At 41.2% G+C, this 27180-nt stretch overlaps 2 protein-coding genes across 2 annotated transcripts in view; one reads left to right on the top strand and one right to left on the bottom strand.

Annotated features, from left to right (window-relative positions):
• The window catches only part of TEK (TEK receptor tyrosine kinase), a 151819-nt gene extending 146952 nt beyond the window's left edge, over window positions 1–4867 (top strand). Inside the window, exons 21-23 of the mRNA XM_073635905.1 lie at window positions 596–692; window positions 3746–3845; window positions 4526–4867. Coding sequence (XP_073492006.1) covers window positions 596–692; window positions 3746–3845; window positions 4526–4600 — 272 coding nt within the window. The 3' untranslated portion in view covers window positions 4601–4867. The remainder of the gene's footprint in view (window positions 1–595; window positions 693–3745; window positions 3846–4525) is intronic.
• The window catches only part of LOC141148420 (RNA exonuclease 1 homolog), a 196085-nt gene continuing 173469 nt past the window's right edge, over window positions 4565–27180 (bottom strand). The window contains exon 16 of the mRNA XM_073635918.1: window positions 4565–6285. Within this exon, the coding sequence (XP_073492019.1) occupies window positions 6197–6285 (89 nt within the window). The 3' untranslated portion in view covers window positions 4565–6196. The remainder of the gene's footprint in view (window positions 6286–27180) is intronic.

Genomic DNA, 27180 nt, shown 5'->3' with positions numbered 1-27180 from the left:
TTCAGCTTGTTCAATTAAGCTTTGACAATAAAACCCGGAAGCTGATTGGTTTCTCCTTAAAGCTGCACCAGATTTTGCACTTTCAAGTTATAGTAAATCAACCCCATAGTGTGTACCAGGCTTTATTGTCAAAGCTTAATAGAACAAGCTAAAGTTAGAAGCTACCGTAATTGCATATCAGATATCATGCACAGCTGCACCATACTCTGAGTGATCTCGTTTTAGTAAACCCCCTCCAGTGTGTTCTATTTGACAAATAAGACTTGTTACGTAATTAACTGATCACATTCATGGGAAACATTCATAAGGAATTGCAGACATATCCTATTTTTTTTAAACTTTCTTGCTTGAGCATATTTTTTTCTTACTTATTCAGGTTGTGATTAATAAGACTTGCCTATATATTTTTACAATTCCTAAATTATGTTTATAAAGTAAACAGATCACCAATGGAAATTAATAAAACGATTAAGGAAAAAGCTAAAGCAGAATGTTTAGTAGACCCAGAGATAATATATTAATATCGGGGTTTCTATAGTGGTTTTAAAGTGCTGATATTATATATCTATTAACAGAACCTGTTCCCTACCTGCAGGTGGGACTCCATATTGTGGCATGACATGTGCAGAACTCTATGAGAAGTTACCTCAAGGGTACAGACTTGAAAAACCTCTCAACTGCGATGATGAAGTGTAAGAAAAGCATGATATTCTGAGTATTGCTTTATAAGTTATTACTGTAAATGTGTTCATTTCTGGAAATCCCTTTTTACTACAATGTGGTTTCGGGAACCCCTAAAAGCACTATTTGCATCCAAACTAGCAAAAATACCACAGTATAACAAATCTTGCTGGGAAAAATAGTCTTAATGGTGTTCTTATTTCTCTAACTATTAGGTTCCTCCTCCTCAGCATGCTATAAAATTTGTGAACCAGAAAATAATATACACTTCAATAATTAAACAGGAGATCTCCAAAGAATGTCAGTTTCTTTGCTGTCTCAGGTTCAAACATTATAAGTCACTATTCCACTTAAAGCGGAGTTCCACTTGTTTTTTAGTTTATTAAAAGTCAGCCTGTGACATGTCCCAGAAGATTGCAGAGAGGGAGGGGCCGCTTAGGGGGAGAGGAGGATCCCCTAGGTGGCCAAGAGATGGAAGCAGGACGTTGGACAGGAAGTCCCTCTCAAAACAAGGTACCCAATCCTCACAAAAAAATTACATGCCAAATATGTAATATGGCATGTAAGGGGGCGAGGAGTGCTTAAAGTGGAAGTTCCACTTTTGGGTGGAACTCCGCTTTAATAAGCATGCAGATTAGGAAATTCAGAGCTCTATACCTGTTGCGGCTCTGTAACTCTGAGTGCTGAAACCTTTGGATTATCATGACAGCTTCCATGTTTCCTCAATACATAATGGCCATATGTCACTTATCTCCAAGACCAGTTTATACCACAGAACTGGAATCTGCTTTTAAAATTATACATCACAACTGGTCACCATATTTATTAAAAGAAATGCCACTAATTAATCACTCAGTCAGCACCTCAACATTTGATGTTGATGTTTAGAACTGGTCACCATATTTGCCTTCTTGCATTCAGATGTGCAAATTAGAATTTACATTTCTCAAGCATTATTCTGTTAAATAGTGTGCTGACACCTACTGGTGAAATGGAGAAGTAGTGGGTGTGGACAATACATGTATGGTATCTCAAAGACCTTGCTGTGACAAAGATTTAGCCAGTTCCAATCCATCATAAATAATATCACAAAAGAGTATCTATGTTGTATACACAGTGGCTTTTGTTGAGCTTGTTAATGGGATACAGCTCAAATGTTTTTTTCATAAGGGTGCTTTTAGACATTGAGCAGGGTTTTAGTTCTAGTAGATATTTTCTTTGCATTGCAAAGGTATTTCGTATACTTTTTTTTTTTTTTTTTTTTTTCCATTTTTGAGCTCTGAGACACTAAAAAATTAGAAAAAAAGAAAACGTTTAAACTGCCTCCTATGTTTATTTACACTACACATTTTTTGGGGGGCGAATGAGTACTTATTCACATGAAGGGGCGGGATCTGGGGGCCCTTGTTAAAGAGGTCTTCCAGATTCTGATAAGCCCCCTGCCTGCAGACTCCCATGAGCAAGGTTGTGGGGAAGAGGCCCTTGAGTACAAGAGGATTTGGGGAGGGGCCCTGCCCCAAAGCACCCCCCCCCCATGTTGAGGGAATGTGGCCTGTTATGTTTTTTTTTTTTTTTTAATTTTGGCATGGGGGTTCCCCTCAAAATCCATACAAGACCCATAGGGCCTGGTATGGATTGGGGGGGACCCCACGCCATTTTTTTTTCTTAATTTTTCCAGCAATTCTTTTTACATGCAGTTGTCAGCAGGGAACCCCACTGCTAGCTGATGACTCATCGGTTGTTAAGGATGTGGAGGTCGTCTGCTCCCGAGCAACCATGTTGTTTACTGGTTCTGAAGGATGCCGGCAGGTGCTGGTTCCTTAACTATCATATGCCAGGACCACTACTTATTTACCGCATACATTTCTTTCTTCCTTTCTGTGAATTGAGTTAATCGCCTTTTCATGCAATATTCACTGAGTATATTCTGTGTTTTGTCGTAAATACAGCAAAATGGTATAGCAAATTGACAGTTTCAAGATTGCATGTGATATTTAGGCAAAATGTGTCCGGCCATTACATACCACGTGTGATCTGGTTCTGTGAATGGAGCCCGCTGTCTTTCTGACAGTCCTAAACAATGTATTGAACACTGTTCAGAAGCTCTGCAGCCACTGTTACATATTTATATAGTTAGTCTGGTTGAAAAAAGACACAAGTGCATCTAGTTCAACCAGAATAACTATGTAACAACAGTGCCTGCAGAGCTTCTGAACAGTGTTCAATCCATTGTTTAGGACTGTGATGCAGAGTAAAGGCCCATACACAGGATACGAAAATCGGATGGAAAAATTTGTACGACGAGCTGTCTGATGATTTTCAGATCGTTAGTACCGCGCTTTCGACAGCCGATTTCACATTTTCGTCAGACAAAAGCTGGATCTGCAGACTATAAAATTTTTGTCGGATGTGAACTCAACGTCCGATTTTCATTTCATTAGTAGTTTTCAAATGAAAAAAAAAAAATCATAAGAGCAAGACTACGCATGCTCAGAAACAAAAAGAATACATAAAAAACTATTTAACACATTACGTCACTTCTGAAGTTGTATTCTATTGTAAAAAAAAATTTCGTATTGTGAGTAACCTCTTCACTTTCGACATGAGACTAGCATGCCACAAAAAATGGAAGCTCGGTTGTCCGAAAATCTAAGTGTGTGTGTGTATATGAGGCTTAAGTCCAAGCTGTCATTTTGACATCTGGCAAGAGCAGCAGGGGAGTGGTAGCAGGGAGAGAGGGACAGGGCGTGTGTCCTGTACATTTCACACACCCGTATTCCGCAACTGGTTAATAACACTAATTTGTGTAAATCTGAAATCGCTATATAATACCATGTTCCTCTTGTGCAAGATATACTCTCACACTATCATTTAGTTTACTAGAATTTCCAAGGAGTAGGGTCTTACAACCAAAGATCTCTCAATGATTTTGGCTAACCTTTCATATATTAACCATATTTTGATCACTGTAAAAATCCATTAATTTTCAATGGCTAGCACAGAAAAATACATGTGTAACCAATATGCCAAATAATCTGTAATTTTTTTCAAATATATTTTGAAGGCATGATCTTATGCGACAATGCTGGCGTGAGAAGCCATATGAACGACCGTCATTTGCCAAAATTCTGATGTCTCTGACACGAATGCTAGAGGAAAGAAAGGTAAATGCGAATTCAAAACTGTACATAAAGTACACATCTTAAAAAAAAAAAGTATCAAATTTAATTGTATACTACAGTTTGTAATTTTCTACATATATGGGATGAAACCTTGTGTACTTCATTGTTCTGCTAATCAAAACAACAGACTATGAACAGATGCTTGCTTGCCATAGAGCTTGTGACATTGGCAACTTACTTTGAGCTAGTTTTGATTACATCAGTTTAGCACACTGCTGAAATCATTCAGAATTGACAGGTGCATATAACCTGCAGTTGAACTTCTGACCTGCGTAGATAAACCAATAGTTTATGGTCAGAATAGAAAACGTTTGTAGACACCGCAACAACCCTGGCCACAATTCCCCAGCCAATTTGGAAGAAAGTCATTCCATTCTAGGCGCTCACTGCTGTTTCCCTCAAGACAGTAAGCACCCACAGTCCTCCCCTCCCTCTCTTTAATGCACACAAGGCTGTAGAACAAGCTTTTATTAGGTTTAGCTGTCAGGTGCTGAATGTCCATCTTACATATTCCAATTTAATATGAAGTGTAAATTTGAAGGATAGGTCCACCTTACTACGGAAGATAACAATTTCACCAGTTTTATTTTCAAACAGTTTATTGCTTTTTATGTGTTTATAAATGGTTTTTATATATATTTGTGAATACTTTATTTTTGCAGACCTATGTGAATACAACACTATACGAGAAGTTTGCCTACGCTGGCATTGATTGCTCAGCCGAAGAAGCTGCATAAACGACCAGTGTCTTCTCTCAACTGAAACAGGATTTGGGTGTGCAATATTGTGTTTTGTCTGACAATGTCTCTAGAATATATTTTTTTGTACTACACCTGTAAATTTTTTTATAGAGCTGTGTAAATAGGTTTTCTTTTCAAATTAACTAAAATGCATAGTAACTCATGGTAATAGAAAAAACATTGTATTAGGGATACAATTTTTCTGTTACAGCTAACACTATAGATCTATGTTTATAATTATTAAAGAATTATACAAAAACTGCATCTGTGGCAATATTTCTATAGCCCGAAAGGCATAAGATTATTCACGTTAACAGAAACAAAATTACTACAGTGGTCTAAATAATGCCATGAAGATACGGTCTATAATAACAGCATGAAAGCCATTAGTAGCTTTGACCTACAGGTTAAATGTAAAATTGCAATTGCTGGATTTTGCAACTTGGAGAAAGAGCAAGGCATGACACGCAACCATTGTAACATCACAAGTGGTACAAGTCAAGATTCCTCTTCATTACACTAATTCTATCTGAAGCTTGCTTCTTTATAAAAGAAAAGTCTGTGACTTTTAGTGTTTAATGTAGTTTTTTTTTCTCAGTTTAATGTTAATAACTGTAACTAATGGGCAGATGTTATGCCACAAAAGAGGCCTTTTAACACTGAGAATTCAACTTTCCCTTTGTAACCCCACCATCTCAAGAATCCTAAAACAATGCAAAAGGAGGCCAATATTTATTATTTTTTTTTCCTTCCAGGGTTAAGGGCCCATTCACACCAGAACACGGTATGCTGCTATGGCCATCTTAATCTATTTTTGATACCCATTGTGGCAAATGGCTGCATTGCACCATCAAGCACAAAAACCTGGTGCAGGATGCATTTTCACAGTTCAACACACAGGACACCATACCGTGTGCTGCATTACAGCACATGTACATTTTGAAGATGCGTTAAGGTGTTATTTACACTGAATGGCACCACCACATGTAAAATGTGTTTAATGTGTTACCACACCACAAATGGTGTAAATGGGCCCCAAGGCAGTTTTGCATTGTATTTAACAAGTACCAGAAGTCATCCAGAAATACCAGGGAGGGATCAGATAAAAGTGCCTAACAAAAGCCTTCTACTGGGCATCATTTACTAGACTTTGTCCAGGTACAGTCTATTATACCATAGTCCAAATAAATTCACACGTGCTTAAATATTTATTTTGAAATAGGAAGCAGTTATTTGAGTTCACTGGTAGCATACTTCCCATCAAAACTGCTACAGCACCCTTGCATTTCTCATTTAGGTACAATTTCCACAAAAAAAAAAAACAAACTAGTAGCTTAAAGCTTTAGCTACCAAAAACTTGAACTTTAGCTTTGAGTAGGCTGACTGAGAAAGCAGTCGTTGAAATGTTCATACATCTACATACGGCATCTAGATTAGGGAGAAAAAGGATGCAAGGAGACAAGACAAGTGCTAGTGCAAAGCTCACAGATATAAACAATTTAAAGATACCAGCAGAATAGGCATATCAAATGTTGACAATTATCATAGTATACAGAAATGCTTTTAATTTTTACATAAACAGATGTAGGATTTCTATCGCCGCCCTTTAGTGTCCTCTTTTACTTTCCAGAGCATTAATTCCATGCATGCAGTAGCATCTTCAACAGAATCATGACCAGCAACTAAAGGAGAAGAGAGGGGGGACAAAAAACAAACACACATTAGACAGCTGTAGGTGATGCTACAAAATTTCAGGACTACAGTTAATTACCGTGTTGGGGTTTATTAGGAAGGGACTGTGTATGCATAGTTTCTTTATGCATGTGCAGCATTCTTAGGCAGTAAGTTGAAATAGAAGCCTCACCTTTCCCAGCATGATTAATACACATCTACGACCAGCATTAAAAAAAAAAGGGATCCTTAAAAAGGAAACAAATCTTGCCCCTCTTCAATAATTTATCATCTACCCCAAGTAAATGTGTTTTGAATAATTTAAAAACATTCCATTTTTAGTTTTTTTAAAAAGCCACAATTAGAATCTTTATTGTCCATTATACCAACAGTGATATATTGTGCAACATTGGGACTAGCTCAACTGCCATTTATGAAAGGGGAGAAGCCTGGCTGTCATTGTGATTAAATGGCTTCATTACGTTGCTAACCTGGTAAGCAGCGTGGTTGCCTGCTGCATACTGGTTCCTTGTCAGTGACTCAAAAAGTGGAGGTTGTAAAATAGCTATGCAGCTAGCATTTTTAAAAGCAGGTGAAATAACAGCCCCCATATTTCTTACTGAATAGATTTACTTTAGGTCCAGTGTAGATTGCTTTTGGTGGGCTAATGCAAGGCAGTTTTGGTGTAGGCTAGGATGTAAAGTTTAATAAACATCACAGTTCTGGCACACCATTTCACACCTGAAATCTGTCTTAGTGTTAAATTCACAATTCTCTATATCCCAGAAATTATTAAAATATACCAAGCACATTACATAGTATGAATATGCAAGTTATAAATGCTACACTTCTGCTGAAATCTAGTCATTAAAAGATAATAAATACACTTTGAAAAGCATTGCTCTGGTCCAGTGTCTCACATCTTACCAATTGCTTTGGTGATGCACTTGTAGCCAGAGACATTTGGGTGAAAAAGGCCAAGGTAGATCTAGCCAATTAGTAGTCCTACCTAAAGGGTTACTCTGTGCTTCCACAGAAAATAAAGGAGACTGATATTGTAGTTATTTCAGTTTGCAGTTAATCATGTTTTTATGAAATTGCTTGCATAGGAGGACGTTGCAAGAGAATAATTGATACCTGAAATCAGAGCAACAGCCTGTGCTGAACATGCAGTCATTTTTCTGTCACACTCTGTGCTGGGGTAGGGGACTCCCAATGACCTTGAGATAGTTTGGCATTAGTATGGTAATACACAACCTAATGAAATGCATAATGATCCCAGACGGTGGAAGACAAGTGGAGCCTCCCCTTTTGGGTGCATCTACAATCAGGGGACATTGTTGTTTAATTTTATTAATAAAGGAATTGTTAAAAACTGCCTCCTGTGTTTATTTTGACACTTTTTTTGGTGAATGAGTAGGGGTATGTACATGAGGGAGCGGGGGGGGGCCCTTGTTAAAAGGGGTTTCCAGTTTCCAATAAGCCCCCTTACCTCAGATCCCCACAACCACCACCCAGGATTGTCGGGAAGAGGCCCTCTCCAAGGACAAGGTGTTTTGGTGTGGGGGGGGGTGGCAGAACTCCAAAGCACCTCCCCCATTTTGAGAGCATGTGGCCTGGTATGGTTCAGATTCTGATAAAACCCCCCCCCCCCCCCCCAAACACCCCAACAACCACCAGCCAGGGTTATGGGGACAAGGTGTCCCACGTTGAGGGCATGTGGCCTGGTATAGTTCAGGAGGGGAGATGGGCCACCCGCTTGCCCTGCCCCCTAGCCTGCCAGGCTGCATGCTCGGATCTGGTATAGACTTTGGGGGTTGCCCCCCCCTGCCATTTTTTTTTCTTGCCAAGCTATTTTTTTTTTTTTTTTTACATTCAGCTGTCAGTGGGGAATCTCACTGACAGCTGAGGACTCATCGGTTGTTAAGGAGCAGGCAGCTGCCGCATCCTTAACAACTGGCTACTCAGTTTGTTAAGGAGGGGGAAAAAAAAAAAACACATAACACATGAAAAACGTGTTTAAAAATGCAAAACGCACCTCAAAACTGCATAGGTGTGAGCCTAGCCTTGTAGTTTAAAATTAGAACGTTGTGCGATTACGCTGCCACTCTATGAAGTCTACGAAGGTGAACAGAGGATACATAATGGTTGATGTGTTGAACCTTGAAGATCAGTTATACTACTATAGTTTCTTGGATGTAGAAGCTTACATTAAAAGTAATGTGCTACTAAAGTCTTCAAAAAATGTAATACAAAGCTCAGGTTTTCAAAGTCCACCTTCTGTGTACTCAATGAAAAAAGTTAGGGTTTAACTCCCCCCAGTACAAGCTATAGTCCACCTACCACTGAAAACCCACAAACTCATGTAAAACACAGATACTCCCCATCATGGCATTTCTTCTCGATTATGTAAGCCTAAACACACATTAGGATGGCGATGGTTGTTTCCCTGAACGCAATTACAATGAAACAGTTTTTGTAATATGTATTTTTTTTTTGTTTATGATAGCATTGTGTAGTGCTTAGTAAATCAGCTCTGCGATCTATAAGGAAGCAGAGCAAACGTTACACTTACAGCAAATGTTGGTAAATAAAGTGAACCTATGTTCACTGTGAATATCCAAACATGCTAGAAAAAAGTGCTCTGTGAGCAGGGGAACTGGGGTATAAAAAAAAAAAAAAAAAAATTCACCCACCATATTTATTCTAAAAGCTTAAAAATACCTACATGACCCAAATATGTTCTTGAATCTGAACACATTCCCAAGCCAAGTTTTTAAAGCTTCAGGAATGGTGGATGTATGCCTTTCCTACTCTCCCTCTGAATAGTGTGGGACGTCCATGATTGACGTCCCTGGTGATCCAGAGCCCGTCTCTCCTTTTCCCCCCCCTTGTCTTTGCCTCTTGTTTCTTTTGCTTCCTTCTCCTTTTTTCTTGATGGGACTCTGCTCCCCTCTCTTGGTTTTTACATGAGCCTATTGCATAGTTGTCTGCTACTTTGTATGTTGAGGTTTATGCTTACTAGCTACATGGAGCTTTCCTTGACCTCCCCTTCCTGGTGTTCATATTTATTATGCTTGAATACTGATGATTTTTCCACTCTTTATTTGCACCGCCTAAGCCTTACTGTACCCATGCTGTCAGTTCTAGCCCCTGCATGGGTGGATCTGGTGCTTTACCTTGTTACTTTATTTTAAATAAATAAAAAAAGTATTGAACTAGAAACTGTGGACACATCAGTACCAAATTCTTCTTTTTCTGGACTGTGGAGTGGGAGGGTCCTTCCACATCACTCCCCACTGACATGGACAATTGTCTGACAAAGATATCCATTTGTGAGTCCTGACGACTTCCAGTGGTGGTTTGACGACAACAACAAGGGGCAGCAACAAAAATGTTCATCCGATCACCAGTCTTCCCACCAGGAAAGTCACGGTGGAGAATCACATGGCAACAGACTAAGGCATTACGCTTATTATGAAAGTGTGAATGCATATGGGCAGGTGATGTCAAGAGGTAGTGTGTGTGTGATGCGTTTTTGCATGCAGATGAACAAGTTTTCTGACTAAGGTTCCACTTTAAGCTCTGATAGATCACTGCATGCTGACCCCTTTAGCAAGCACGGCTATATAAAATTAGTGCCTATACGTTTAAAATCCAGTAAGGCTCATCTCACCATGTTCTGCACCGTTTCCCGTTTTCTCAGCACTGTGCCAGCAATCAGTGAGACACTAGAGGTAAATCTACTGCCAGCCTAAAGATTTACTGCTTGAGGGGAGGGGGCGGGAAGCATCAGGAATAGCACAAACTGTGCCAAGGGAATACAGATTAGGGAGAGAAAAGAAAAGCAGGACCGGTGACAGAACAAACTCTGCTGCCAAGGAGACAAAAGAATTAAAAAAAAAAAAAAAAAAAAAAAAAAAAAACTTACAAGCTAGGGTCCGATCTTATCTCTTTTCTGCCTCAGAAGCTACTGTCCTATGAAACTTCACCACTGTAAAACTTCTGTCAGCCTTCCCCTCTAGCTAAGCCAATACATACAATACAATCAAGGTTGAAAATGCACACATTTTAAATTACAGAAAGTGAAGGTTTTTGAGACCAAGGAAAGGGGAAGAGTTCTCCAAGGAAGCGACTGCTCTGTGCTTCAACAAAATGGCCACCTCCAGCAAGATGAAACAGAAGTAATGCTGGAGAAGTTGCAGCACACCCTAATTTAGCTACCATAATTATTAATGTGGAATGTATGTTCTTTTGTTTACCGATAACAGTTATTGTTAAAGTTCCTGCTTTTCTCCCCCCCCCCCCCCAATCACCACTGGGTTTTTAAAGCGAACAGAGCTTCTCATTTACCAACATTCACTTTTCTAAATTTGCAAACATAAAGCAGAAAATGCAGCTCAACAACCTTGTGGAAGAATATTATCACACTTTAATACAGTATTCCAGGCCTTTTTTTTTTTTCTTCCGGCACAATTGGCAGCCCTCTCCTCTCCAGCCTGTCATTTAATACTGAAGCCAGTAGAGGAACTTTTCTGCACAGCTCACTTCCTCTACTGGCTTCTCTGTGCTAGCACTGCGTACTCAGGGCTGTTGCCTCCCTCGATCACTGGTCAGGTCCCAACTTTCAGCTGCTGCAGTGATTTGGGAGGAAGCTTCCATTCCTGCCTGCTTGCTGCCGCTAATCAGACTTTGTAGCATGGAGCCGAGGAGCTCAGAAACACCTCCTCACCTCTGTGCTACAGTAGGGGGAGCTCTCCGATCCACTGTAGTGTGCTGGGGGGAAAAAAAAAAAAGAGCCTGCACATACCATGGAGAGCGGTGACGGTGGAAGAGTTGAGGGATCTGTCACTGTGAAAATTAGGGAGAACGTTTACATAGACTGAGTTCATTCAGAGAGGAGTAAGGTACTCAGGATGACATCCAAAATAATATTCCTTTATTAAATACATGTACAGAGCTCTAAAACAGCCTACACGTTTTGGACGTTAATCCTTAGTCATTCAGAGAGGAGTGCAATGTGAAAGTGTGTGGGGGAGGGGGAATATGTGCAGAGAGGTAAAGTTTGTGTGCGTTTAGCAGAGGGGAGTTGGGGGGATTTGTGCAGAGAGGAAACCTGGGAAAGTATGTGTGTGTGTAGGGGGGGAATTTGTGATGAGAAGGGAGCTGAGGGGGGATGATTTGTGATAAGGGGATTTGTGATGAGAGGAGAGCTTCGGGGGGGGGGGGGGGGGGGGATTTGTGATGAGAGGAGAGCTTCGGGGGGGGGGATTTGTGATGAGAGGAGAGCTTCGGGGGGGGGGGGATTTGTGATGAGAGGAGAGCTTCGGTGGGGGGGGGGGGATTTGTGATGAGGAGAGCTGGGGGGGTTGGATTTGCCTTATGTGATACACAGTTCTAAGCCTTAACTCATTACAATTTTTTGGTGCCGCTGTAATTCTCTCCTCTAAAGTGTGGCGGGGGGGTGGGGTTTGGCCAGGGCAGAGTTTGGGCATGGTTGGGGCGGAGAGTTGGACAGAGAGGGTGAGTTCCTGCACCTATTCGCTGAGGAAAAAAAGCCCTGCAGTATTCCACTCACAAGTTATGAAGTTGCACATATAGAAAAGCCTGTAACTAAGGGATCATTGGCAACCCTCTGTGGCCAGCAGCAAGACGTAACTTTTGTAGTAGCTTTTTTCATCTTGGTTTATCTACATGAGGAATTTTTAATCATGTGCAAGTGTTGCATTACATTTGGATATCTTGCCAATCCCATTTATTGCTTTTATTCCTAAAAGTACCCCAAGTAGATGCCACTGTATTTCTCCTATATTAACTCCTGCCGGGTCCTCTGCTTCCATGTGTGGAGACGGTTTGGAGCTTCTTCATTACACGCAGCCTATTAACCACTGGGCACTTAAACCCCCTTAATAAGCAGACCAATTTTCAGCTTTCGGTGCTCTTACATTTTGAATGACAATTACTCAGTCATGCAACACTGTACCTATATGAAATTTTTGTCCTTTTTTCCCCCACACAAATAGAGCTTTCTTTTGGTTGTATTTAATCACCGCTGGGTTCTTTTTTTTTATATAGCACAAAAAAAAATAAAAAATAAAGACTGAAAATTCTGTAAATAAAAAAAAAAAACAACATTTTTCTTCGTTTGTTATAAAATTTTGCATATTAGTAATTTTTCTTCATATATTTTGGCCAAAATTTATACCACGACATATCTTTAGTAAAAATAACCCAAATCGGTGTATTTGGTCTTTATGAAAGTTATAGAATCCAAAAGCTATGGTGCCAATATCCGAAAATTGATCACACCTGAAGTTACATAGTTACATAGTAGGTGAGGTTGAAAAAAAGACACAAGTCCATCAAGTCCAACCTATGTGTGTGATTATGTGTCAGTATTACATTACATATCCCTGTATATTGCGGTCATTCAGGTGATTATCTAATAGTTTCTTGAAGCTATCAATGCTCCCCGCTGAGACCACCGCCTGTGGAAGGGAATTCCACATCCTTGCCGCTCTTACAGTAAAGAACCCTCTACGTAGTTTAAGGTTAAACCTCTTTTCCTCTAATTGCAATGAGTGGCCACGAGTCTTATTAAACTCTCTTCTGCGAAAAAGTTTTATCCCTATTGTGGGGTCACCAGTACAGTATTTGTAAATTGAAATCATATCCCCTCTCAAGCGTCTCTTCTCCAGAGAGAATAAGTTCAGTGCTCGCAACCTTTCCTCATAACTAAGATCCTCCAGACCCTTTATTAGCTTTGTTGCCCTTCTTTGTACTCGCTCCATTTCCAGTACGTCCCTCCTGAGGACTGGTGCCCAGAACTGGACAGCATACTCCAGGTGCGGGCGGACCAGAGTCTTGTAGAGCGGGAGAATTATCGTTTTATCTCTGCAGTTGATCCCCCTTTTAATGCATGCCAATATTCTGTTTGCTTTATTAGCAGCAGCTTGGCATTGCATGCCGTTGCTGAGCCTATCATCCACTAGGACCCCCAAGTCCTTTTCCATCCTAGATTCCCCCAGAGGTTCTCCACCCAGTGTATAGATTGCATTCATATTTTTGACACCCAAATGCATTATTTTACATTTTTCTACATTGAACCTCATTTGCCATGTAGTCGCCCACCCCATTAATTTGTTCAGGTCTTTTTGCAAGATTTCCACATCCTGCGGAGAAGTTATTGCCCTGCTTAGCTTAGTATCGTCTGCAAATACAGAGATGGAACTGTTTATCCCATCCTCCAGGTCATTTATGAACAAATTAAATAGGATTGGTCCCAGCACAGAACCCTGGGGGACCCCACTACCCACCCCTGACCATTCTGAGTACTCCCCATTTATCACCACCCTCTGAACACGCCCTTGTAGCCAGTTTTCAATCCATGTACTCACCCTATGGTCCATGCCAACGCACCTTATTTTGTACAGTAAACGTTTATGGGGAACTGTGTCAAATGCTTTTGCAAAATCCAGATACACCACGTCTACGGGCCTTCCTTTATCTAGATGGCAACTCACCTCCTCATAGAAGGTTAATAGATTGGTTTGGCAAGAACGATTCTTCATGAATCCATGCTGATTACTGCTAATGATATCATTCTTATTACTAAAATCTTGTATATAGTCCCTTATCATCCCCTCCAAGAGTTTACATACTATTGATGTTAGGCTAACTGGTCTGTAATTCCCAGGGATGTTTTTTGGGCCCTTTTTAAATATTGGTGCTACATTGGCTTTTCTCCAATCAGCTGGCACCATTCCAGTCAATAGACTGTCTGTAAAAATTAGGAACAACGGTCTGGCAATCACCTGACTGAGTTCCCTAAGTACCCTCGGATGCAAGCCATCTGGTCCCGGTGATTTATTAATGTTAAGTTTCTCAAGTCTAATTTTAATTCCGTCCTCTGTTAACCATGTAGGTGCTTCCTGTGTTGTGTCATGAGGATAAACACTGCAGTTTTGGTTACTGAAGCCCCCCGATTCACTCGTGAATACTGAGGAGAAGAATAAATTCAATACCTCTGCCATCTCCCCATCCTTTGTAACCAGATGTCCTTCCTCATTCTTTATGGGGCCAATATGGTCTGTCCTCCCTTTTTTACTGTTTACATACTTAAAGAATTTCTTGGGATTTTTTTTGCTCTCCTCCGCTATGTGTCTTTCATGTTCTATCTTAGCCATCCTAATTGCACCCTTACATTTCTTATTGCATTCTTTATAAATTCTGAATGCTGTGGATGATCCCTCAACCTTGTATTTTTTGAAGGCCTTCTCCTTTGCTTTTATATGCATTTTTACATTGGAGTTAAGCCATCCAGGATGTTTGTTTGCTCTTTTAAATTTATTACCCAATGGGATACATTGGCTAATGCCCTTATTTAATATGCTCTTAAAGCAAACCCATCTCTCCTCTGTATTCTTTGTTCCTAATATTTTATCCCAATTTATGCCTTTTAGCAAGGTTTGTAGTTTAGGGAAGTTGGCTCTTTTGAAATTCAGTGTCTTTGTGTTCCCTTGATGTCTCCTATTTGTGTGATTTATACTGAAACTAATTGACCTGTACTGACGACCTATCTAATTTATTGAGACCCTAACATGCCAGAAAAGTACAAATACCCCCCAAATGACCCCTTTTTGTAAAGAAGACATTCCAAGGTATTTAGAAAGATGCTTGATGAGTTTTTTGAAGTTGTCATTTTTTCCCACAATTCTTTGCAAAAATCAAGATTTTTCTTTTTCTTCCTTTTTTTTTTCTCTTCCTTCTTCACAAAATTGTCATATTAGCAGGTTATTTTTTTTATCACACACAGCATACGCATACCACAAATTACACCCCAAAACAACACATTCTGCTATTACTACTGAGTACAGCGATACCAAGTGTGAGACATTTACACAGCGTGGCCACATACAGAGGTCCAACATGCACGGAGCACCTTCAGGCGTTCTGGAACACCCAGGCCAATTCTGACATTTCTCTCCTACATGTAAAAATCATCATTTATTTGCTAGAAAATTACATAGAACCCCAAAACATTATATATGTTTTTTTAGCAAAGACCCTAGAGAATACAATGACGGTCGTTGCAACTTTTTATCTCGCACGGTATTTGCGCAGCAAAAAACCCCCCAAAAAACAAAAAATGGTAAAGTTAGCCCAATTTTTGCATAATGTGAAAGATGAAGTTATGTAAATAGATACCCAACATGTCACCCTTCAAAATTGCACACGCTCTTGGAATGGCACCAAACTTCGCTACTTAAAAACCCCATAGGCGACGCTTTAAAATTTTTTTACTGGTTACATGTTTTGAGTTACAGAGGAGGTCTAGAGCCAAAATTATTGCTCTCACTCTACCGATCGCAGCGATACCTTGCATGTGTGGTTTAAACACCATTTTCATATGTGGGCAGGACTTACGTATGCATTCGCTTCTGCATGTGAGCACACGGGGACAAAATTTTTTTGTCCAAAAAAATAAATGTTTTGATCACTTTTATTCCTATTACAAGGAATGTAAACATCCCTTGTAATAGGAATATGGCATGACAGGTCCTCTCTACAGTGAGATATGGGCAGGGCTGGACTGGGACAAAAATTTGGCCCTGGACTTCGTTCAGACCAGCCCACTTTAATTTTGCAAACACGCACAAAAACAGTGTATAAACTATACGCAATTGCGCAAAAAAGCCTCTGCCATACATCAGGGTCCCCAGAGAGCCCCCCTTACATCAGAGTCCCCAGAGAGCCTCATTCTTGCATCAGGGTCCCCAGAGAGCCTTCCCTTTACATCAGGGTCTCCAGAGAGCCCCTCCTTACATCAGGGTCCCCAGAGAGCCCCCCTTACATCAGGGTCCCCAGAGAGCCCCCCTTACATCAGGGTCCCCAGAGAGCCCCCCTTACATCAGGGTCCCCAGAGAACCTCCCCCTTACATCAGGTTCGCTAGAGAGCCTCCCCCTTACATCAGGGTCACCAGAGAGAGGGAGAGATGAAGTAATCTCTCTGCTGCCCGCGGCAGCACAGTGAGGGCGGAACAGCGGTGATGCAGGGCGGGCGGTCAGAGATGAGGTCATCTCTCTCCCGTACTGCCCGCCGCACCGCTGCAGAGAGGCCACTGCCTGGTAGTGGTCCGTGGCCCTGTGATTGGGAAACCCTGGGACTCAGGGTTTTGGACCCCAGATTCAGGGCAATAGCCCCAAAAGCCACCCCCTAGGCTGTCACTGAAACCGGCCCACTGAGCCATCGGCCCACCGGAAAACTCCCGGTAGTCCCAATGGCCAGTACATGCCTGGATATGGGGTCAATAAGACCCCACATCTCACCTCTAGGCTGGGAAGCCTGAAATAAAAAAAAATAAAAAATCCTGGCTTCGATCGTAACTGAGTCGGTAGAAGCACCTGAGGCACTCGCCTCCCGTAAGAATGATCAAGCAGTGGAACAGCCGCTATGATCGTTCTTATGGTGTAGGGAAGCGCTGGCTGAAAAAGCTGATATCTGAATGATGCCTGTAGCTGCAGTTGTTCGCACAAAGTCAAGGATGTTGTATGACGGCCAGCGGGCGGGAAGTGGTTAAAACGCTTTTTTTTTTTAAGACAAAATTTCCATTTATACAATATTTCTAACACATAGCATGTACATACCAAAAATGACACCCCAAAATAGATTCTCCTACTCCTCCTGAGTACGGCGATACCACACGTGTGAGACTTCCATGGATGTGACTGCACGTCACAGAGCAGCACTGTGGGCACTACACATCCAGTCCACAGTGCTGCTGCCATCCGATCCCTCCCCCTCTGTATCGATCGGTACAAAGAGGGGAGAGAGGAACCAGCATCCTGACATGATGCTGGTTTGTCTACATGTGATCGCTTAGTCATTTGACGGAGCGATCACATGGTAAACGGCCGCGATCAGCGGGCGTTTACCGTGATGATCCAGAGGACCCAGCAGTCACGGATGTTACCATGTGCGCGCCCCGGGGAGTGCACGGGAACGTTTTTCCGGGATCACATCATGGTACGTCCTCACAGAGTTATCCAACCACCCTGCAGCCGTCATTTGGCTATGGGCCGGTTGGTAACTGGTTATAGTAGAACGCTTTAGCTGCACAAGGTTGTTGCAATATTTTTTTCTGCTTTTAAATGCATTCTGTTGTGGGATCACGCATATCCTAATAAAGAACCAAGCCCTACTATCCTTTATAGCCAAGGAAGCTGCCATCTTAGCCCCTGTTTGATCTGCAGTTGCCATGCTGCTTCAGCTGTGATCAGCTACATCACCAGCCATTTGATAGCTGACATTTCAGTTCAGTGGCGCACAAAACCACACTAGTAACCATAACCGTTACATTTCTAGGCATGCCTTGAATGTAATTGTTTAGGAAATCGTTAAAAGCGGTAGGTTTAAAGCCAGCCATGCATGGATTTAAATTTGGTTGGTTCAGCAGGGACCGGCTGAATTTCAATACATGTATGGGCAGGCTTATTGTGCTCAAGTCAAGCCATCGATCGACTTTGGTACAACGAGCCCCTCAGATTTTTGGCATGCGATTTACTTGTGGCTATAGCTGCTAGCAGTAATAAATTTGTTCTACCGGTGGTGGTGGTGGGGGTTTGTTCCTTCCAGGCTGGCAGAACACAATAGTGCGGGGTGGAAAGGAAATAGAATGATCACTGGGCTTCCCAATTCTACTTTAAAGAAATTGGCAAAATGGCAAAAGGTTTTTTTTGTTTGTTTTTTTTTAAACAAAAAGGGATGTACCTTCACAATCACTTTAAGGGCCATTCACATGGGCATTCTGTATGTCCATTTTTTCATCTGAAAACTGACAGAAATTCATTCCTAAGGGCTTATAGATGTAAACAAACGATCAGCCACTGACATTCTTGTCCATTCAAGTCTTTTTTAATAATTAAAAAAAAAAAAAAAAAAAAAAACAAACTTATCTAAAGAAAAAAATGGCGCTTTCTTTAAGACAGATCTAAATGGATGCTGTCTGTTTTATGCAAGAAACATTTTTGTTTAAAGTGCAAATGGATGTGAACTGAAGAGGGGTGTGCAAACTAACCCAGGACCATAGATTCAAACAAGGAAGACGACACTCCAGGTGAGCATTCACTACAGTCCGGGTGCAAGCCATGGCTCACCAATGATCAATAGGAAGAAAAGAATGGCTGCACACCACAGGAACGTCCCAACGATTTTACACTGTCTTTGCTGGCTGTCATTTGCTATTTTTGGAATAAAATCGTTGGAAGGTTCCTGTGGTGTGCAGCCCTGTTTTCTTCCTAACCCGAGACCATATTCAATTTTTTTTCTTAAACCTCGTTCACAAGGGGCGATTACATCCATGCCAGTAGTCCCACTGTTGTCCAATGTGATATCTATGTGGGTATGTGTCACCCTGGGTGCATTTGGGGCTGTGTACGAGCACAGATGTCATATTGGGAGCAGCTGCTGTGTTCGTGCAACCACTGCATCCCAATGGACAGAGTGACTGTCAGCTTGGGAATGAACGCAACACCTTTGCATTTCTGGGGTGACAAAACATGGCCCAGCATAAGGCATGGATTTAATCAACCTGTGTGAACAAGGCTTTAGCAAAAAGTGTGAAGACGACACCCATGTGAAAGAACCCCATGTTTCCGTGTCAGTTATTCCACCCCCTTCTGTGCAAAATGAGACAACTTCATGAAAAATGTATAGAAGAAAAAGCATTTAAAGTGATTGTAAACCATAAGTGCTCAACCTGTGGCCCACCAGCTGTTGCAAAACTACAACTCCCATCATGCCTCTGCCTTTGGTAGTCATGCTTGTAACGGACAAGCTTGCAATGCCTAAAGAGATTTGTAGTTCCGCAACAGCAGGAGGGCCACACATTGAGCACGCATGTTGTAAACCCTCCCACGTACCCAGTGAAGTGACTAGCATTAGGCAATACACAGATGAAACAAATCCGCCTACATAAGTTGTAGCTGCATCTGCAGGCATTTCTTCTGTAGATCATTCTAAAAACAAAAGGGTTTCTCTAGTTTTCTAGGAGGAAGGGGTAGGGATCTAAAGTATTCACACATCCGACAGCCCTGATTGGAGGTAAAGGACACACCCTCCTTCACACAGTACTGAGAACAAACACAGCTGTGGTTACAAGTCGAGTGCTGTAGCTCCTTCCCCATCACCATTTTAAAACGCTTTGCGTCGGGAAAAGCTGCCAGAAGTGACTCATAATGGATAACAGGGCAGCAGCAAGGAATTACATTCAGTGCTTTGGAGAAAGACAAATACACAGTATAGATTAGAAGTATCAACTTCTCATATTTTGGCTGATATTTACAACAACTTTAAGTATTTTTCAATTTTAGAAAAATACAATATAGGAGGTTGTTAATATCGCTAACCCCAAAGCTGCTAGAACCGATTAACAGGTGCACTAGATGGGCAACAATGAGACAACCTCCAAAACAGGAATTATTTTACAGGTGGACACTGACTTTTTTCCCTACTCATCTTTTCTGACTGTTTTTCACTAGTTTTGCATTTGGCTAGGATCAGGGTCACTACTGGTAGCATGAGGCGATACATGGACCCTATAGGAGGTTGTACAGGCAATCCAACTCATCCAGGATGGTACATCAATACGTGCCATTGCCAGGTGGTTTGCTGTGTCTCCCATCACAGTCTCAAGAGCATGGAAATTTCAGGACACAGGCAGTTATTCTAGGAGAGCTGGACAGGGCCATAGAAGGTCCTTAACCCATCAGCAGGACCGGTATCTGCCCCTTTGTGCAAGGAGGAACAGGATGAGCACTGCCAGAGCCCTACAAATTGACCTCCAGCAGGCCACTGCTCTGAATGTCTGACCAAACAATCAGAAAGACTTCATGAGGGTGGCCTGAGGATCCAACGTCTTTTAGTGGGCCCTGTGCTCACTGCCTGGCATCATGGAGCTTGATTAGCATTTGCCATTGAACACCAGAATTGGCAGGTCCTCCACTGGCACCCTGTGCTTTTCACAGATGAGAGCAGGTTCACCCTGAGCACATGTGACAGACGTGAAAGGGTCAAGAGAAGCTATGGAGAATGTAATTCTGCCTGTAACATCGTTCAGTATGACCAGTTTGGTGGCAGGTTAGTGATTGTCTGGGGAGGCATATCCATGGAGGACGCACATACCTCTACTGGCTAGACAAGGGCACCCTGACTGCCATTTGGCATCGGGATGAAATCCTTGGACCCATTGTCAGACCCTACGATGGTGAAGTTGATCCTGGGTTTCTCTTGGTGCAGGACAATGCCCGGCCTCATGTGGCGAAAGTATGCAGCCAGTTCCTAGAGGACGAAGGAATTGCTACCATTGAATGGCGCCCATGCTCGCCTGACCTAAATCCAATAGAACACCTCTGGGACATTAGGTTTCGGTCCATCTGACACCGCAAGGTTGCACCTCAGTCTGTTCAGGAGCTCAGTGATGCCCTGGTCCAGATCTGGGAGGAAATACCCCAGGACACCAGCCATCATTTCATTAGGAGCATGCTCCAACGTTGTCAGGCACGCATACAAACACGTGGGGGCCATACAAGCTACCAGTACCATTTTGAGTTGCTGCAATGAAATTTCAGCAAAATAGACTAGCCTGCTGCATAATTTTTTCACTTTGATTTTTGGGATGTCTTTAAATTCAGTCCTTTGTATGTAGGTTGATAAACTTAATTTCCATCAAACGATGTGGCATCCCTTTGTTCCTAACACATTACCCAGTCCATATCAGTATGGATATCCAGCATGATATTTTTCCCCCATTGAGATCTGATGTGTTTTCAAAGTGTTCCTTTAATTATTTTGAGCAGTGTATAATACATACACACACTTGCAAAAGTATTCATACCCCTTGAATTAGATTTGATTGGGATTTTATGTGATAGTGGCACATAATTGTGAAGTGAAAGGAAAACGATACATGGTTTTCACATTTTTTTTTACAAATAAATATCTGAAACGTGTGGCCTGCATTTGTATTCAGCCTCCCTGAGTCAATGCTTTGTAAAACCACCTTTCGCTGCAATTACAGATGCAAGTTGTCACGGAACGTCCCACACTCCGCTTGAGTGCTTCCGTCATATACCACTTCCTCCCAGTCTGTATACAGATATCCCAACCTCTCTGAGCACAAAACAAGGCGACACTTGCTTGTTGCTACCAAGAACTGTTTATTTAGACTCAAATTTACAAGACTTTATATGCCGTTGGAACCTCCTCTAACAATAGAACTGTAACCTAATTAACATAATTGATATGAGCTAATTAACTAATCCTTTATACAGCCTAGGTGACTGAGATATGACCTATTGCCCAGACTGAGTTAAATTATCACAGGACATTTCTCACAATAGCAGCTCCAATAGGAGTCGTCCCGTCTCCTACATTGTATAGAGGACAATGTCATCAGCTCATTCAATTAACATAAACACAGGTAGTTGGAATTAATGACACCAGCATCTCCTCACAGGATGTGTCCCAACAGAATGAATCAGTCTTATCAGCAGGGGGCTGCTGGAGGAATCCCCCCTCCCTCTTCAGGGACACAAATCTACAGTAAGGAGTCCCCATACAATATATACACGACGGAGTCCGATTAGTACAGTTCAGACTGGATTTTTAATTCACTTCACAAAGAGTATTGTTCCATTGAAAATACAGGGCCCATAATCAAAAGGCAACAGGCTTGCATACAGTCCTCTCCAACAGCCTCTGTTCTGGCTAGGTCTGTCACACAAGTCTTTTTGGATATGTCTCTACGAGCTTTGCACATCTAGGGAGACTGAATTTGTTGCCCATTCTCCCTTGCAAAATAGCTCAAGCTCTGTCGGATTGAATGAAGAGCCTCTGAACAGCAATTTTCAAGTCTTGCCACAGCTTCTCAATTGGATTTAGGTCTGGACTTTCACTTGGCCATTCTAACACATGAATATGTTTTAATCTAAACCATTCCATTTGATCTGAACCTCTGCCCCAGTCGCAAGTCTTTTGCAGACAAGTTATCTTCTAAGATTGCCCTGTATTTGGCTCCATCCAACTTATCAACTCTGACCAGCTTCCCTGTCCCTGCTAAAGAAAAGCATCCTCACAACACGATGCTGCCACCACCATGTTTCACAGTGGGGCTGGTGTGTTTAGGGTGATGTGCAGTGTTTGTTTTCTGCCACACAGTGTTTTGCTTTTACGCCAAAAAGTTCAATTTTGGTCTCACTTGACTAGGAGCACCTTCTTCCACATATTTGCTGCGTTCCCCACATGGCTTCTCGCAAACTGTAAATGGGACTCCTTATGGCTTTCATCTTGCCACTCTTCCATAAAAGGCCAGATTTGTGTAGTGCACGACTAATAGCTGTCCTGTGGACAGATTCTCCCACCTGAGCTGTGGATCTCTGCAGCTCCTCCAGAGTTACCATGGGCCTCTCCTTACCCGGCCTGTCAGTTTCAGATGATGGATTGCACAGTACACCATGATATGTTCAAAGCTTAGTTTTTGATTTTGTTTTTTTAATAACCCAATTCTGCTTTAAACTTCTCCACAACTCTATCCCTGCCTGTCTGGTGTGTTCCTTGGCCTCTGAATGGCTGGATTTATACTGAGATTAAACACACAGGTGGACAATATTTACTAATTAGGTAAATTGTGAAGGCAATTGGTTCCACTAGATTTTAGTTAGGGATATAAGTAAAGGAGGCTGAATACAGATGCATGCCACACTTTACAGATATTTGGAAAACCATTTATCATTTTCCTTCCACTTTCCAATTATGTGTCATTTTGTGTTGGTCTATCACATAAAATCCCATTAAAATACATTTAGGTTTTTGGTAGGTTTTTGGTTGTAACATGACAAAATGTGGAAAATTTCAAGGGGTATGAATACTTTTTCAAGCCACTGTACAACCACACACCATAGTCTGTAAATGCTATAGCTTTCACACAAACCAATATGCAATTGGGATTTTTTTTTTTTTTTTTTTTTACCAAAGACAAGTAGCAGAATACATTTTGGCCTAAATTTAAGATTTTTTTTTTTTTTTTTTAAATTTTCAATCTTTTTTCATTTATACAAGAAAAAAAAACCCAGTGGTGATAAAATACCAGCAAAAGAAAATGATGTGTGAAAAAAAAAAAAAAAAAAAAACCCTATATAAAAACGTAATTTCTGTACGGTGTTAAATGACCACGAAATTGCCAGTTAAAGTAGCATTGTGCTAAATAGCAAAAAATGTCCTGTTCATGAAGGGGGTAAAACTTTCCAGCACTCAAGTGGTTAAACAAGACACTAGTGAAAATGGATTAGGAGCATGATAACATAACTCTTTGTGACTTGGCATGTAATAAAGTTGCTTGAGGATTGATGGACAGAGTCCTTTTAGATTGAGATCTGTATAGTTTATTATGCTTCTTCTACGTTAGGATGTGCTTCGGGCTTGGGACCATCTTTGGCCAGTTCGCCTACACGAATCTCCAGCTGCCATTTGGAAACAAACCATCCAGAAGCATGGGAGACAATTTTAACCAAATATGCTCAATGATGTCCCTAGGGTTCTCTGGTGTGATTTACATTCCAGCAGCAATAGGCATTCTTTCATTTAGTGGCAGTAGCGGGGTAACAATCTAGCAACAGGGAATCCTCACCAGGTGGTAATGACGGTGGACTTGCATAACTGGAGTACATGACTAACAGGTTTACTTTTTTTTGGTAGGTCAGTGTGTGCATTTACATTCTTTGGGAACACGTATAAGGGGTAATAATGTACCCTCTACTCATTTGCCTGGGGGGTGGGCAGATAACTTGAGCCTCCTGATACTAAAACTGCTTCCAGATTTTAATAATCCTCCCCCCAGCCACACCCACAAACCCCTAACTCTTGAAGACCGAGATGAGAAGTGGCCCTTGTCCCCTTAACATGGAGAAAAGGTGCCAAGCAAGGAGGGGTCTTTATCATCCACCCCCTTGCATGTCACCTCCTTATTGTTTAACCCTTTTCTGTCTGGAGCCAATTCATGCACAAATGTTTAAAAAACAATTTTAGGCCTTAAAACATTTTCTGAAAGCAGAGACCCTGGAAAATATAAAGTGATGGTATCAATTTTTGACACTCAATATTAGCATAACAGTTTAAGCACAAAAATTCTGTAAAAATACTCAATTTTAGGGTACACAATCACAAAATACAGTATTACCCAATTTTTGGTAAAATATAAAAATTGGGTTGCTCTGAATTGAGAGAATTCCATGTCATGCTTGGTATCTATTAAGAAAAACTTTAGCAGTCAAGATGAGAGGTTGAGAAACCCCCGTCAGTCAAGGCACCATTTAAAAACAGTGTACAATCTGGAGGCACCCCATTCTAAAATGTACAATGAATAGTTTTACCAACATAGCAACTTTCACACATGCAGGACACCCAACGTGGCTTATTCTTCCAAAGCATATACACCTTTGCACACAGCAAGGCTTGAATACAATTTTTGGGTAATGATTAGGCATTTTACCAAGACACCCCTGAAGAAACCTGAAGGCACCCTAGTTGAAAAAGGCTGTCCTAGATCAGTGTCTCTTGCTTTTCAGTCAAGTCATCCTTTAATCTCAAAGCACTTCATTCTAAAAGGGTAAGTAAAAAAACTTAAGATAATCTTACTAGTGCAGCCACATCCACAGACAACGTAGAGGCGATTTATTCTTCCAAAGCAAATACCTTTGCAAACTGGAACTGACCAGTATTCTAATGCTTCTCTTCAGTTGCCCTCACTCAGCTAATGGGACCCCAGTGCTGATGGAGAGCAGTGTGGGGGGGGGGGGGGGCAAACAAAGGATGCTATGCAGGCATCTGATGTCCTCCTTATTAACCCATGAAGTTATTGGTTGTTGGGATGCAGGCACCTAGGTGGTTGTAATTATGCACAATGAAAACCAGTGGCTTTGTGTAACTAAAAGGCAGGCTTGAGTACAATTTTTGGGCAGTTTTTAGGCATTTTGCTAAGGCACCTGGTTGAAACCACAGTCCTAAATTTTCCACAGCGGACGCCTTAAAAGCGCCTACAGGGCATCACTGCAGAGTAACTGAACAATGAGCCCAGGATGACTGCACTCACTTCAATGGGCAATATGAATGTGTGTAGCACAATAGACATTTGCATTCATATGCCCCCCCCCAACTACACGTTTACTTGTGTGCTCTCAATATTAATTTTTTTTTTTTTTGGGGGGGGGGGGGGGATATTTAGGAGCTTGGGTGTAACTTTTTTACATTTATGTTCAAACTATTTTAATTACATATTAGGGGAAAAATGTTCTCTATATTGCTTTTTTGAACAGGTTACTTTTTAAATGACAAAACATGTCATCTAAAGTGTAACTCCAATTTCATGACAAAAAAATAGCAAATAAAAAATTAAGAAAATAAAAGTAGCATACACAATTGATACACAAGCAATATTGCAATTGAAAGATTATTTTTTCTTTTCAATCTACAGCTGCTGTAATTTTCTGTGCAATTCAATGCAATATGGCAATCTGGAGGCCTTCTGTACACAGTTGGTATACAGAATTTCCCCAGAAATATAATTTCCTGTTTGTGTGATTGGCTCACTGATTTTCCCAGAAGTCTACAGTAAGGCAAGTCAAATTTTATGCAACCAATTTACCCAAGGATTACGTCTAAAGGCATGCAGATACTGCAACTTTCCTCATTAGAGCATTGCAAGTACATTAGCTGATTAGAATGAACATGGACACTACCAATCAGGAATCAGCCTTCCAAGTGTCCTTGGAACATACAGCTTTTCCTTAACAGAAACAGGCCGGATCTGCTACAAAATGTGTTAAAATCCTTGCAGTGTACCTAAAAAGGATTTGTGTATTTTCAATGTTACCCTTTAAGCCACATGAAGACCCTCTCCCTTCTGAACTGTACATGTTCACTGTTGCCTTATAAGTTTGTGTGAAATCTCCATTAATAACTGTAAAATATTGTAATAATGAATATATTTCAAAAAGGGTTTCATTTAAGTTTTTGCTAAGAGCTGACAATGTGGGCCAAGGCTTGTATATGCAAACAAGGGAGAGCCAATTCCATTGTTCTATACCTACTCCTTTGAAAGGGTGCCATGCTGGGATATACAATGGACCTAACTTCCTGGGGAAATACAATTGACACACTTGGCCAACATAGTCACAAGGATTTGCATGAAAGGGGGCCGACTTATGGAGTAAGCCCTCCAATCATGATCCAAGCTAGGCCAACCAATGAGACATCAGCTTGGTTTGATATACTCAGAGCCAAGGGGGAGCTAGGCTCTCTCTCTCTGATGACCAGCAAGCTGAAAGGAGCTTTGGTAAGGATGGGTAATTATGGGAAAGGAATGCCCTTTTACTTGTAACTAAATATGTGTGTAGATTACTGTATTGAGGAATATACCCTGTATTCCTTAATGTAAATACTTTATTTCAACCTAATATTTTCTTCCTTGGTGTAAGGCGATAGACAGATGATTGTGTAATAGCTAGACTTCCAACTGCTTCCTAATAAATGTTATTATATTTTAAGCTTTCACTCTTCGTCAAAAAGAACTCTTATTTAACCCACCTCATATCTATGAGATATGAAAAATCTTAAATATAGATTTTTCAGGGTAACATTCACCATGGTAGTGCCCAGTTACCCATGTCAAAACAGTAATTTCCAGATTATCCTTGGAAAAAGGCCAGAAATAGCAAGCATAGATTCCCCAAATCTTGATGCTGTGTGAAGGGTTTGCAAACCTGAGAACTGAACTTGCCCAATTTGTTATTCCCTGTGGGATAATCATACTACTGGATATTTGTAACTATGTCCATTGTTCAAGGATGTTTAA

The sequence above is a fragment of the Aquarana catesbeiana genome, linkage group LG01, assembly GCF_042186555.1.
Source record: "Aquarana catesbeiana isolate 2022-GZ linkage group LG01, ASM4218655v1, whole genome shotgun sequence".
In the NCBI taxonomy this organism is placed as follows: Eukaryota; Metazoa; Chordata; class Amphibia; order Anura; family Ranidae; genus Aquarana; species Aquarana catesbeiana.
The sequence above is the reverse complement of the archived record's forward strand: the minus strand, read 5'-3'. Positions and strand labels throughout refer to the sequence as shown.